The sequence below is a fragment of the Ochotona curzoniae genome, unplaced genomic scaffold (genome assembly GCF_017591425.1).
Source record: "Ochotona curzoniae isolate NIBS_2020 unplaced genomic scaffold, NIBS_Ocur_1.0 patch258, whole genome shotgun sequence".
Taxonomy (NCBI): Eukaryota; Metazoa; Chordata; class Mammalia; order Lagomorpha; family Ochotonidae; genus Ochotona; species Ochotona curzoniae.
The window spans coordinates 32,234-44,572 of NW_024466815.1; the positions used below are offsets into that span (position 1 = coordinate 32,234).

General features: G+C 42.8%; 1 protein-coding gene across 3 annotated transcripts in view; it reads right to left on the reverse strand.

The window, feature by feature from the left end:
* The window catches only part of LOC121166871 (zinc finger protein 420), a 211,096-nt gene that overhangs the window by 18,778 nt on the left and 179,979 nt on the right, over positions 1-12,339 (reverse strand). Inside the window, exon 8 of one of the 3 annotated variants that reach the window (XM_040996185.1) lies at positions 9,655-10,471. In XM_040996185.1, coding sequence (XP_040852119.1) covers positions 9,655-10,471 — 817 coding nt within the window. Of the gene's footprint in view, positions 1-2,169; positions 2,267-9,183; positions 10,789-12,339 lie in introns of those variants that run through there. The other 2 variants (XM_040996186.1, XM_040996187.1) reach the window with 2 other exon arrangements.

Sequence of the window (12,339 nt, forward strand, 5' to 3'; positions counted from 1 at the left end):
TAAATATCAGAGAAAGCCAATGTTCAGCACAAAGAGCAACGAGAATAAAGGCCATAAAGGGATAAGTTCACTATTATGACATAAAATCTAAAACATAAATATACCTAATTACAGGGCTGCAGAACACATGAAGCAGAAACTGAGAGAAACTATAAGGAAAATGAGATAAATCCAAAAATCAGTAAAGATGTTAACGACACTACCAATCTAGGAACCTTGCAGGTGCTTACAGAGTGCTCCACCCAGCAACAGCAGGACCCAGGACCCTCGCCTGCCCACAGGACACTAAGATGCAACAAATTCTAGATCGCAAAAGAATTCAAGAAACAAAAAGTGTTGTTTTTTTTTTTTTAACACAATGGAATTAAATTAGAAATAAGTAAAAGATCCTTGAGAGATACCCAAAATATTTGAAAATGAAATAATCTACTACAAAATAACTGACGAACTAATGGGAAAAATCTGAATGACATACAGAAAGGATTTTTAAAGAAGGCAGAACAAATGCAGCGAGACCGGCAAGCGACGACAGTGGAAGCAGGACAGCTCATTTTCCTTTTGTGTACATTTGGAAATCTCAATCAAAAGCCAAAAATACAACAAAGTAGTTGAAAGCTCTCATTTTTAAGTCCTTTAGTTTCCCTAAATTCAAACAATATTGGGAAGTATCAGTGACAACTACATTTTCCATGCTTTCAATCTACAAAAACAAAATCAAGCCCCCCCCCCAAAAAAAAATACACAAATTCTTTTGCCTCCATCATTTGAGAATGCTTGGGTAACACATTTTAAAAGAGAAAACAAAGATTCCTTTACTCTAAGAAAACACAAAGCCCTGCTGGGAAACAATTACTTATGGGGAATTCTGTGCTTGTATGCACACGGGCCATTCTCTGGAATCTGTTCTCAGAAAACAGGGATGAGCTACCAGAACAATCTGGGGCCACACTAAGAACACACACTCTTCTCTCCAGTATCTACCCCAATTTAACACAAAGGGAGTTAGACACAGACTAACACAGGTCACCCTTTGCGTCACAAAAGCCAGACTCCAGCTACCTTGGATTGAATGTATTTCTGGATTCAAAGCTCTCCATCAAGAGGAGCCTCCCTACAAGTTCTAGAGTGTGGCTGGCACCTTCAGGACTCCCGGGGGAAGTACTTCCTCCAGGGAAACCCCATTATATTCTCAAGTGGCCTTATCTTGAAAGTACTACCTAAAACATCTCAAGGACCAAGCTTATGGCTTGGAATTCACTCCTATTCTTCACCCAGAGGTTCAAATGTTATGTCTTCTTTTGCCACTTTTCCATATCCAATTCCCTTAGGGCGATAGGGTGAGAGATCAACAGGAAGCTGCGGCAAACTTACAACTACAATTTCAAAGACCTGAAGGAGGACACATCGACGAGGAAATATAGCCCCTTCATGAATGCGCAGCCACTTTGGTCAAAGAGAAGTCCGATCAGAGGAGCATAATGCCACATGGGAATCGGCAGAAATACTGAAATAAAATTTTACCCTGGTATGCCACTACACTTAGCAGAGGATCAGAGTATGAAACAAGAAAACCACATGACCTTACACACAATCACATTTCCACAGCCACACGGGCAAAACCACACTAATCAGCAATATTGTGTTATCAAGACCATCTAACCCTAAAATCCATCATACATGCAAACACATCCAAGTACTTTGTCAGGGACACGTGCTAGTAAAAACACCCTTAGTAAAAAAAAAAGTACAGCAGTCTCATACAAACACGAAAACAGCACATAAAACCCCACAGTGACACGCAGAGCACACACGCCATCCATCACCCCGAGAGAGAAATACGTCAAGGAAACACTGTCACACACATCCCATTCACAGGCAAACCCCAGTCACACATAAGACACCACGCACACACCTAACCTCGAAGTGACACAACCAAACCCTGTCACGGCTGCGGTGTCGCACACTGCACCTCCACACACACACAACCACGCTGTCAGAGCGCCCGCAGCCTCCGACGCCCTCACACTCGCAGAGCCCACGTTCCCACAAACGGCCGTGGCACATGCCCGGTCCTCCACAGGGGCACCCATCCCAGGCAGGCGGTACCACACGCACCCGCCGCGTGACGCCCGCGACGCCCCCCGACTCGCCAACGCCGGACAGTCTCACCTCCCCAGAAGTGCAGTTCAGGACCCAGGATCCGACGCCCAGAATCCAAGCCCGGTTCGAGTTCGCCCGCCCCACCAGTGCCAATCTCCTCCACAGACGCAAAGCCCTCTCACGACGCCAGGGCGTCCACACGCAAAACCGGAAACGAAGCCGCGCTCCGTACCAGGCGGTTGTGGGAAATGTAGTCCGCGGCGTGTGGGCGGGATTGTACTCTAGAAGTCGCTTGGCAGCACTAGGTGGCAATTCCCGGCTCGTCGCTCAACCACCGCGCCGCGGGAGTTTCGGGCAGTGCCCGCCGGCGCTCTGTACTCAGACGCCAGGCGCTCCCTGTGAGCAGCCCACAAGGCATCGGTCCGTGGTTCCCAGTCGGCCAGGCCGGCGAGGAGCCGAGGCCAGAGCAGCTTGGGCACTGTGTCCGCCTGGCTGGGCCCTTGTGGGGGCAGACGCCGGCGGATGGCGGACTGTGGGTTTCCTCTGGTGTATGGATCTGTTTCTGCCTGCATGTGAGCTTCCAGGTGCTGCACTCGAAGCTGAGCGGTCTTGGGATTTTGTAATGTTGTGAAATTGAAAGTGAAAGACCTCCGCTTTGTGGTTTATTTACAAGGGATCTGTGGATTTCTGGTTTTGTGTCCATAGCGGAATAGCTAGTGATGCTTTTGTGTTGTATAAACTGGCATTTCTTTATATTTTTAATTTTATATGTCATGATAGTTTCATAGGCCCAGGAATTTCCGCTTCGACCTTCCCTGTTGCCCCTTGCCCCGATCGATTTCCCCTACATTTTTACAATAGTATTATAACAGGATGCAGCCATTGATGGCTCACACCCGCGTGTCAGATTGGCAGTGGACAAAGCACAGAAACGGAGTTTCCCTCCGCACCCCGCCCTTCCTACCTCCCGCCATTCAAGTTAACTAAAGGTGCAAAAAGCACACTCTGCCCCGGCTGCCTTCTGCACCATTCAGAACAATTGACAGCACAAAAATGACACTGGAGGCTCTGCACATCTGGCCCCTCCTGCTTCCTAGTGTGCTAGATTAGGGTAACTATAGCAAAATGTTGGGCTCTGGTAACTCCCTGCCTGCCTCAAACTTTCTACTGCATGGCTCTCAATCTGATTGGAGGATGAGAGCTTAAAAACCCCTGACTTTCCCTCTCAGTGCAGTGGACTCCTCCTAACATCCCACACTTGGGTCCAGTGCGATCTCTCTTGCACTCTGCAACAGCACAGTCCTTCAACAACAGTCCTAAGTCACCAAGTGAGCTTGTACGTAACCGTGGCTATCAGTGGAAAAGTGATGCTCAAGCGATTTCTTCTTTGTTTAGTTGATGATTTGGAAAAGGTAATCAGTATACCTGACAAGTGCCGTGGAATCTTTTTTTTTTTTTTAATGTCTATCTTAGGGGGACCAGTGCAAAACCAAGCTCTGTGTGTGTTGGAGGGGGAGGGAGGTGTTTCCTTTTTAGAAAGATGATTTCAAAGACCAGCCTTTTTTTTTTCTCTGCCACAGTATCACAAAAGTGAACATCCTTTATTTTCTATTAGAAAAAACATTACAGGACCCAATATCATAGCCTAATGGCTCAAGTCCTCACCTTGCGTGATACCATATGGGTGCCAGTTCATATCCTGGCTGCTCCACTTCCCATCCAGCTCCCTGCTTGTGGTCCAGGAAAGCAGTCAAAAAATTTTTGACACGGAGTTTCAAGAGGAAGAAAGCACTTGTTTTCATATCTCAGAAAACCATCAAACATGTCAGGAACCACAAACTCTCAGATGAAACAGTCTTCTTTTTCTAGGGACTCCAGTGTAAAAACAGGCCATTAACTTAGAAAGGGACAAAGTTTTGAGACAGCAGACCTTTCTTCGGCTCCAACTGACCTGTCAGAAACAAATGTCCTGCATTCACACCGTGGGCAGGTGACCGGCTTGAGCAGTGGAGCCGGCTGCCCACCTGATGGGCCGCCTGGACATACCGCAGTCCACCCCCTTCTCAAGTCCAATGTTTAAGCCGGTTTCTGCCTCAAACCGTCTTACTCTGTGAGCAAGTCCGTCGCTTGGAAGCTTCTGAGTGGGACTCACCTATCTTTTTACATCATACAGTGTGGCTTCCAGAAAGCTCCCAGCGGTGATGACAATGAGTGGGGCTCAGTCTGCCTAGCCTCAGCCTTCTGGAAACGCCCACTAGCCAATGACTGCACAGAAGGCAATGACGTCACAACCGCAGGCCTCTGTGAAACGTCATCCAGGGCCTGAGGCTTCCCTCAGAGCCTGGCGAATCTCCTTGGCCACAGGAAGCCTCTTGGGAGTTCCTGCTGTGTGGGGCACTCCTGGTGGAAAAGGTCCCAAGCGGGTGGCAGTGGGGTGTGCAGGTGGTTAAGGGAGGGCTGGTTCCATCATGGGGATTTCTGGGGTGGCCCTGGAGCCCGGATGTGTAGGGAGGGTCCACAGCCCAAAGTGGGGGCCTGAGGGGGGGTGAGAAAGCAGAGTTTAGGAGGCTGAAGGGGAGGAGGACGAGGGCCTGGGGAAGAGGCCCATTACTCCTCCCCTTGAGTGCTGCTAAGAGCGTGTTTGCTTCTGTTCAAGCACTGTGTGGTTGTGCTTCTCTGTCAATCTAATCCAAACAGACTCATGAAGCCCAAGACTGACTTGAGAAGAGCAGTGCGTTGCTTGCTGTACCGAGTACTGAAGAGATGAGGCAAAGGAAGGATTCTGAAGGTAGAAATGAGAATTACATAAAATATGTTTAAAGTCTAGCCACGTTAATTAATAACCATGGTGAGTGACCATGGTGACATTAGTCAAAGGTGGCCCAGGCAGTTCCTGGGCAGTTAGTTGTTGCAGAAGTACTTTTTGGAAGGTTGTTTTTTCAATCTGGTCATGTGATTATGGTGGTCTCTTGACATCTGCTATCAGGCAGTTAAGTAGAAGAACCTTTTCTGCATAACTTCCTGACTTTTAAAAATACAATTGAAGAGATTTATTTATTTTTATTACAAAGTCAGATATATACAGAGAGGAGAGACCGTGAGAAACATCTTCCATCTGATGATTCACTCCCCAAGTGAGCGCAACGGCTGGTGCTGTGCCAATCCAGAGCCAAAATATATGGTAAGGTAGGCACAGACTGGTTTTTATGCTAACAACTTTAACATTCCCTTCATAATTTTTATGATTTTCTAAAATAAATGTTGAAATTAAAAAAAAAAAACCAAGTAGACAACTTATTAGAGAAAACCTTTGTAATACATTCATAAATTGTTAATGTAGTCATAAGACCCCACACTGCCCTGTCATATAAAGATAGCCACCAAGTCACTTAGTTTGGCCTGGTTTTGAACTCTATATAAATATAAATCATATAGTATGTAACCTTGGTATGACCTCTTTTGGCAAAAATTTCTTTTTTGAAATTAATCAATGTCATACTTGCAGCTTATGTATCAGTGTTGTTAACGGACGTTTGTTTCAGCCTCAGTCTATTCAGAATAGTGCTACATGAAAGTTCCTGCGTCTGTCTTTTACTCTACATGTACATATCTTGCTTGCATATATACTCAAGACAGCAAGTGCTGCATCATAGGTAAAACACATATTTAGCTTTAGAAGGAATCAGATCTTCAGAATTGAGTCAAAAGGGACATACAATGTTAATACGTAAGGAAAATAAGACAAAAACTGCCATATTGAGAAAGACTGCACCTCTTCCCCAGTCAGATCCCTTGAGAGCCTTTTCTGGTATTCAAAACAATTTTTCACAGGAAAGGAGAACAAAAAGTAAAAATAGAAAGTGCTATTATATTTTATAATTTGAGAACTGAGTCATTTTTCTAAATTTCTAAAAAGTCATTCAGTTGGGGCCTGGCGCAGTGGCCCAGTGCCATAATCCTTGCCTTGCATGCACTGATGAGCATCGGTTCTAATCCCGGCAGCTCCTCTTCCCATCTAGCTCCCTGCTTGTGGCCTGGGAGGATATTCTGGGGCCTTGGGACCATACACCCATGTGGGAGACCCAGAAGGTCCTGGCTCCTAATCAGGTCAGCTTTGGCTATTGTGGCCACTTGGGGAGTGACCCAGCAGATGGAAGATCTTTCTGTAAATCTGCCTTTCCAATAAAAATAAAATAAATCTTTTAAAAATTTAGGGGGCACTTTTCTGATTGCCTGCAACTCTCACTAGTGAGCATGACAACCAGGGCTGGGGGCGGGCTTGGCTAGACAGGCAGGGGACCCATCAGCATGAGCGCGGCCTGATAGAGGGATCAGTTTGGCTGAGCTAGGCTCCAGTGCTCATTGATGTGAACAAGATTTGAATAGGATGTAGGACAGAGTGCACCAGTCTGCTGCACTTACTGGCATGCATAGGAACCAGGACTGGGGGCAGGCCTAGTGGGGGCTATTAGGAGTTACTCCAACTAGCCTGCAGTTCCTTCTGGTGAATGTGAGGGCAGAGAATTTGGTGGGCTGGGTTGTGCTGTGCCACATCTATTGGCTTGCGTATGAGGCGGGGCTGGTGACAGAATTGACCAGGTGACTGCAACAACCAGTATATGTGTAGGCTGATGTATGATGGACTGAGCCAGACCCCAAACTGGCTGACACACACAGGAATCAGGTTGGGGTCTGAAGCCTGCAGAGTATGTCTAGTACCACAGAGGGCAGAACAAATTGGACAACTCTCCTGGCTAAGTATCTAAGTGAATTGAGACTCAAGGTGAATTATGTCAGCCAATGGACCTTGGAAAGATTTCCTAACCTTGGAGCAACTAAATCAACAACATCTCAGAACTATCAAAACCACTTAAGCAGTATCCTCAGAACATAGTCCACATCAGGAACCCTAGGATGACATTGGGTGGCTGTCCCCCATTCCTGGGTACTAATGTGGTTGGGTTGCTGGGAGCAGCCCTCTCCTCTTTTCTCTATATTTCCCTCAGATACCACAAGAAAATTATTTGAGGCAGCTATCTCATCCATTCTCCCATTCCTTGACCCTCCTCATCCTAATTGGTGGTCCACATGGGCATGTGTACCTCTCAACTCTAAACATCATTTAAACATCTATTATTACAAATAAAATAGGACCCAGCGTGGTAGTCTAGTGGTTAAAGCTGTCGCCTTTCATGCACCAGGATCCCATATGGGCACTGGTACATATCCTGGCTGCTCCACTACCCTTTCCAGCTCCCTGATTGTGGCTTGAGAAAGTAGTAGAGGAAGGCCCAAAGCCTTGGGACTCTGCACTGGGTGGGAGACCCGGAAGAAGCTCTTAGCTTCTGGCTTTGAATGGGCTCAGCTTCAGTCATTGCAGCTATTTGGGGAATGAACCAGTAGATGAATGATCTTTCTGTCTCTCCTTCTCTCTGTAAGTCTGAGTTTTCAATTAAAAAATACATCTTCAAAAGAAAAAGTAAAAATAAATTTTAAAAAGGGAAACTGCTTTGGTTCAATAATTGTGACATACATACATTAATGTAGTGTTAATAAAGGAAGCTGGGTGTGGTTTGTACATTATGGGAGATCTATCATAGTAATACGAGATGTTTACATTAGGGGAAGCTGAATGTGGGCTCTTTGGAAACTATTACTTCAGAAAACTAGTCTGAAACAAAAAATTTAAAAGTAGTTTTTATTTTATTTGATGCAGATCTGTAGTGATCCAAATCATGGAAGGGCTATCATGGTTTCATTTTTCACTTCTATCCTGGTACTATTATGGTGTATTTAAATTCTCACAATTTATAGTCTTGTATTTTTGTTTAGGATGGACAATCTTATTCAAAATTTCCTACATTCTTTATAAGACTGTCTTTCTCCATTTGCTGATAAGCAGGTACTTATCATGGTTAAGTTTTTCCATAAATAAGAACCTGAAGAAAATAATAATTCTGATGGCTAATATTAATGAGGAAAGTTACAGAATCCATACAAGTACCCTAATTGTGCTCATATTACCATATGTGTATCATATATGTATATAAATGATCTGGGAAGAGTCAACTTGTTCACATAGTAGAGAAACTGAGGTCAGCATGTTGGTCAAAAAGAAGCACAGCTGAATCTACAATGTATAAACCTGCAAGTAACAGAACCCCACATTATCTCTGAATTGAAGGATAAACAAGGTGCACACATACAAAAGGTATCAGTAGGACTATTTATAATGGCAAAATGTCTAGCATTTGACAAAACAAAGGTTTGAAAAAGACAGGTGTATAATCTAAAGCCAATAAAATATTGACAGTGTATTGTACAGAAAAAGATATTAAAGCCTGGTTATAGTAATATCATAATTACACTTTCTTTCCAACATGAGATAAGTCATAAAGGGTTTGCTCCAAGTTTGACAGTGACTATCCATGATTGCCAAGACTAACGTAAGCATATCTATTTTTATGTTTTTAATCTACATTTTATGGATGGGAAGTTGTTTCGTAAAATGAAGAATATATTTATAAAAGAAAAATAAAACAATCTTTCAAAACAAAAGGTATAGACCCATCAGATAATGAAAGATACTTCAAAGCAACAGCTATCTACCATAAACAGGGCAACACAGTAACCAAATGGGTGCAATTTCAAAACTATTGAACTGCTACTCAAGCGTCATGAACAAAAATATAACTTACCATCAAATAGCCAAAGAAAACATGAAAGTAGATAGTTATTGAACAGTGAATGGTGTTCGGATGAGGACTGGGGATAGGAAATAACAGATTTTCAATAGTTAAATTTATTTCAAAATGGATCAGTAATTTTGTATAATACATACACAAAAAATTTAAAAATAAAAGTAGAAAAACTAACAAAATTAGCTTTCAATGCTTAAAGGAAAAATACAGTTAACATGTTTTTAAGAATGTTTAGTGTTTATAAGTAAGACTATTTTGAAAATAATAACAAAGGAGTGTAGATAATGATCTTCAAAGACTTTAGTTGGAGTGATTCTTTTCCTGTACAACTTTCTTAGCCCGATTAACACATGAAAAATAAGTACAGCATTTGCCCCTGAACTACATTTGAAGAGACTGTCATTGGTGTGATTCTTCTGTCATGTGTTGAAACTCCTTTCTTAATCACCTAATTTCAGTTCATAAGTTTCAAATTCACGGAACAATGAGCTTTCTTATGTTGCTGAAATTTCTGAACATCTCTGAAAAGTCTTTCCATATTCCTTGCATTCATAAAGTTCCTCACCAGTGTGAACTGTCCGGTGTTGAGTAAGGCTCCAGATACCATGAAAAGCCTTCCCACATTCCTTACATTCATAAGATTTCTCACTAGTATGTATTCTCTGGTGCCTGTTAAGAGCTGAGCCACTATTAAAAGACTTTCCACATTGTTTACATTCATAGGGTTTTTCACCTGTATGAGTTAGCTGATGTTGGATAAGTTTTGAGCCACTACCAAAAGTCTTCCCACATTCCTTACATTCATAGGGTTTCTCTCCAGTATGAATTCTCTGATGTTGTATAAGATCTGAACTACCACCAAAGGTCTTGCCACATTCCTTGCATTCATAAGGCTTTTCCCCAGTGTGCATTCTTTGGTGCTGAATGAGTTTTGAACCACTTCTAAAGGCTTTCTCACACTCCTTACACTCATAGGGTTTCTCACCAGTGTGAATTCTCTGATGCTGAGTGAGGTCTGAGCCACTATTAAAAGCCTTCCCACATTCCTTACACATGTAAGGTTTCTCACCAGTGTGAATTCTTTGATGACGAGTCAGGGCTGATCCAAAACTAAAGGTCTTCCCACATTCATTACATATATATGGTTTTTCTCCGGTATGAATTCTCTGATGCCGAGTGAGAGCTGAACCACTACTAAATGCCATGCCGCATGATTTACATACATAAGGTTTCTCACCAGTATGAATCCTCCGATGCTGAGTAAGGTTGGAACCACTGCCAAAAGCTTTCCCACAATCTTTGCATTCATAAGGTTTCTCACCTGTGTGAATCCTTTGATGCCGGGTGAGGGCTGATTCAAAATTGAATGACTTCCCACACTCCTTACATTCATACGGCTTTTCACCACTGTGAATGATCTGATGTCGAATAAGGCCTGATCCAAAACTAAAGGCTTTCCCACAATCCTTACATTCATAGGGTTTCTCACCAGTATGAATTCTTTGATGATGGGTAAGGTTGGAGCCACTACCAAAGGCTTTGCCACACTCCTTACATGCATAAGGCTTCTCACCAGTGTGAATTCGCTGATGATAAGCAAGGTTTGCACCACTACCAAAAGCCTTGCCACATTCTTTACACTTATAAGGTTTCTCACCAGTATGAATTCGCTGATGTCGAATAAGGACTGACACAAAACTAAAATCCTTCCCACATTCTTTACATTCAAGGAGTTTCTCTTCACTATGATCGGTCTGATGCTGGGTCCTGAAAGTGGACATGTCTTCAGTAAGTATCATTTGACTGAAATGTCCTTCCTGAGGTATCTCTTTTCTCTCAAACTGGCTTTTACATTCCCAATCGCCTCTGAAACTTGAACACTCAATGTTGTGTTTTGTAAGTCTTTCCATTATCTCCCTCCAGGATGATTCCATAAATATCCTTTCTTTTCAGAAATAATTTCTTGTTCTCAACCTTGACTCATAGTCTGAAAGAAAATATAAGAGCAAACATTCACTTTTTTTGTGTTCTGAAAGAAATGAAACTTTTATCGTAGATATGAAAGATGTGATTGAAATTAACTCTCATAAAAAGTGAGTGACTTATACAGGACTCAAATTTGATTGGGCAATTTGAGAAGCCGATAAGGATAACAGAACAAGAAAATGTCCCATTGTAAAAGGAGATATTTAGGAAAACAGATTAGGCCAATTATTCCTAAACAATGATTTAGATAAAATGTCTGTAGATTTTTTTATTTTTTTATTGGAAAGGCAGATATACAGAGAGGAGAGACAGAGAGGAAGATCTTCCGTCCCATGATTCACTCCCCAAGTGAGCACAACGGCTGATGTTATGCCGATTCGAAGCCAGGAGCCTCCTCCGGGTCTCCCACACAGGTGCAGGGTCCCAAAGCTTTGGGCCGTCCTCGACTGCTTTCCCAGGCCACAAGCATGGAGCTGGAAGGGAAGCGGGGCTGCTGGGATTAGAACCGGCGCCCATATGGGATCCCGGGCGTGCAAGGCGAGGACCTCAACCACTGTGCCATCGCCCGTCTGAAGATTTAGAGAGCTTCATAGATATACAGATGTCTTTTTCCCACCTGATTTTTTTTTTAGAGGATGAATGCAGTTTCACATACACTTATGTGTTATCAGGATCACAATTTCATAAGTTTCACTGGAAAAATAAACAAATATACTCTAGAGGAAAAAAGCCAGGAAAGATGGTCAAATAACAGAATTTGCATATAACCTCCATGAGGCAGAAAGGTATGTAGCAGGTTTCATATGAGAAACTAATGTGTTGAGTATAGAATGAATAATGGGGAAAGGAATATTCTGCATTAAAAACAAAATTTGTTTATATCATTTGAATAAAAGCTAGATTTTCTTATAAAATCTGAATTAACCTCACAGGAAAGAAAAAAGGGTAGTAGAATAATTAACAATGTACCTTTAAATCCTAGAGAAGTGACGAGAATAAAGGGGTTACTTCAATATTATCAAAGATTGCAAGAATGAAAACAAATGAAGACACCGAATTTCAGCTCTGGTAATCAAAGAGTGATTCTGAAATCTCATATAAGATAACCTTGGACCCCATATGGGATCCCGGCACGTTGAAGGTGACGACTTTAGTCATGAGGCCACGCCGACGGGCCCTGGATTGTAATCTTAAGGTAGTGCATTTTCAAGGTCTGTGGGCATCGTAGCAGGTAACTAATCCTAAAAGGAAGTGAACACGGAACGCCCTCGTTTTACAGCCAGTTGGTCTGAAGCAGCAGGACGTTTACCGAGGACCAGCGGGCTCCTAACTGAGGTCTGACACTAGTTTGGTGCTGGACTGGGATTTGAATGCATCAGATGGGATTAAGATAGCATGCAATCTTCACAGACTGGAAAACAACATTAATAAAACAGCAGTGTTCCCCAATTTGCATCAAGACTTTAGTGGCCTTCAGAGAAATGACAAAGCCAACTGTCAAATTCATATGGGACTGGAATGAGTCCTCAAAAGCCAAAATAATATTGAAAAA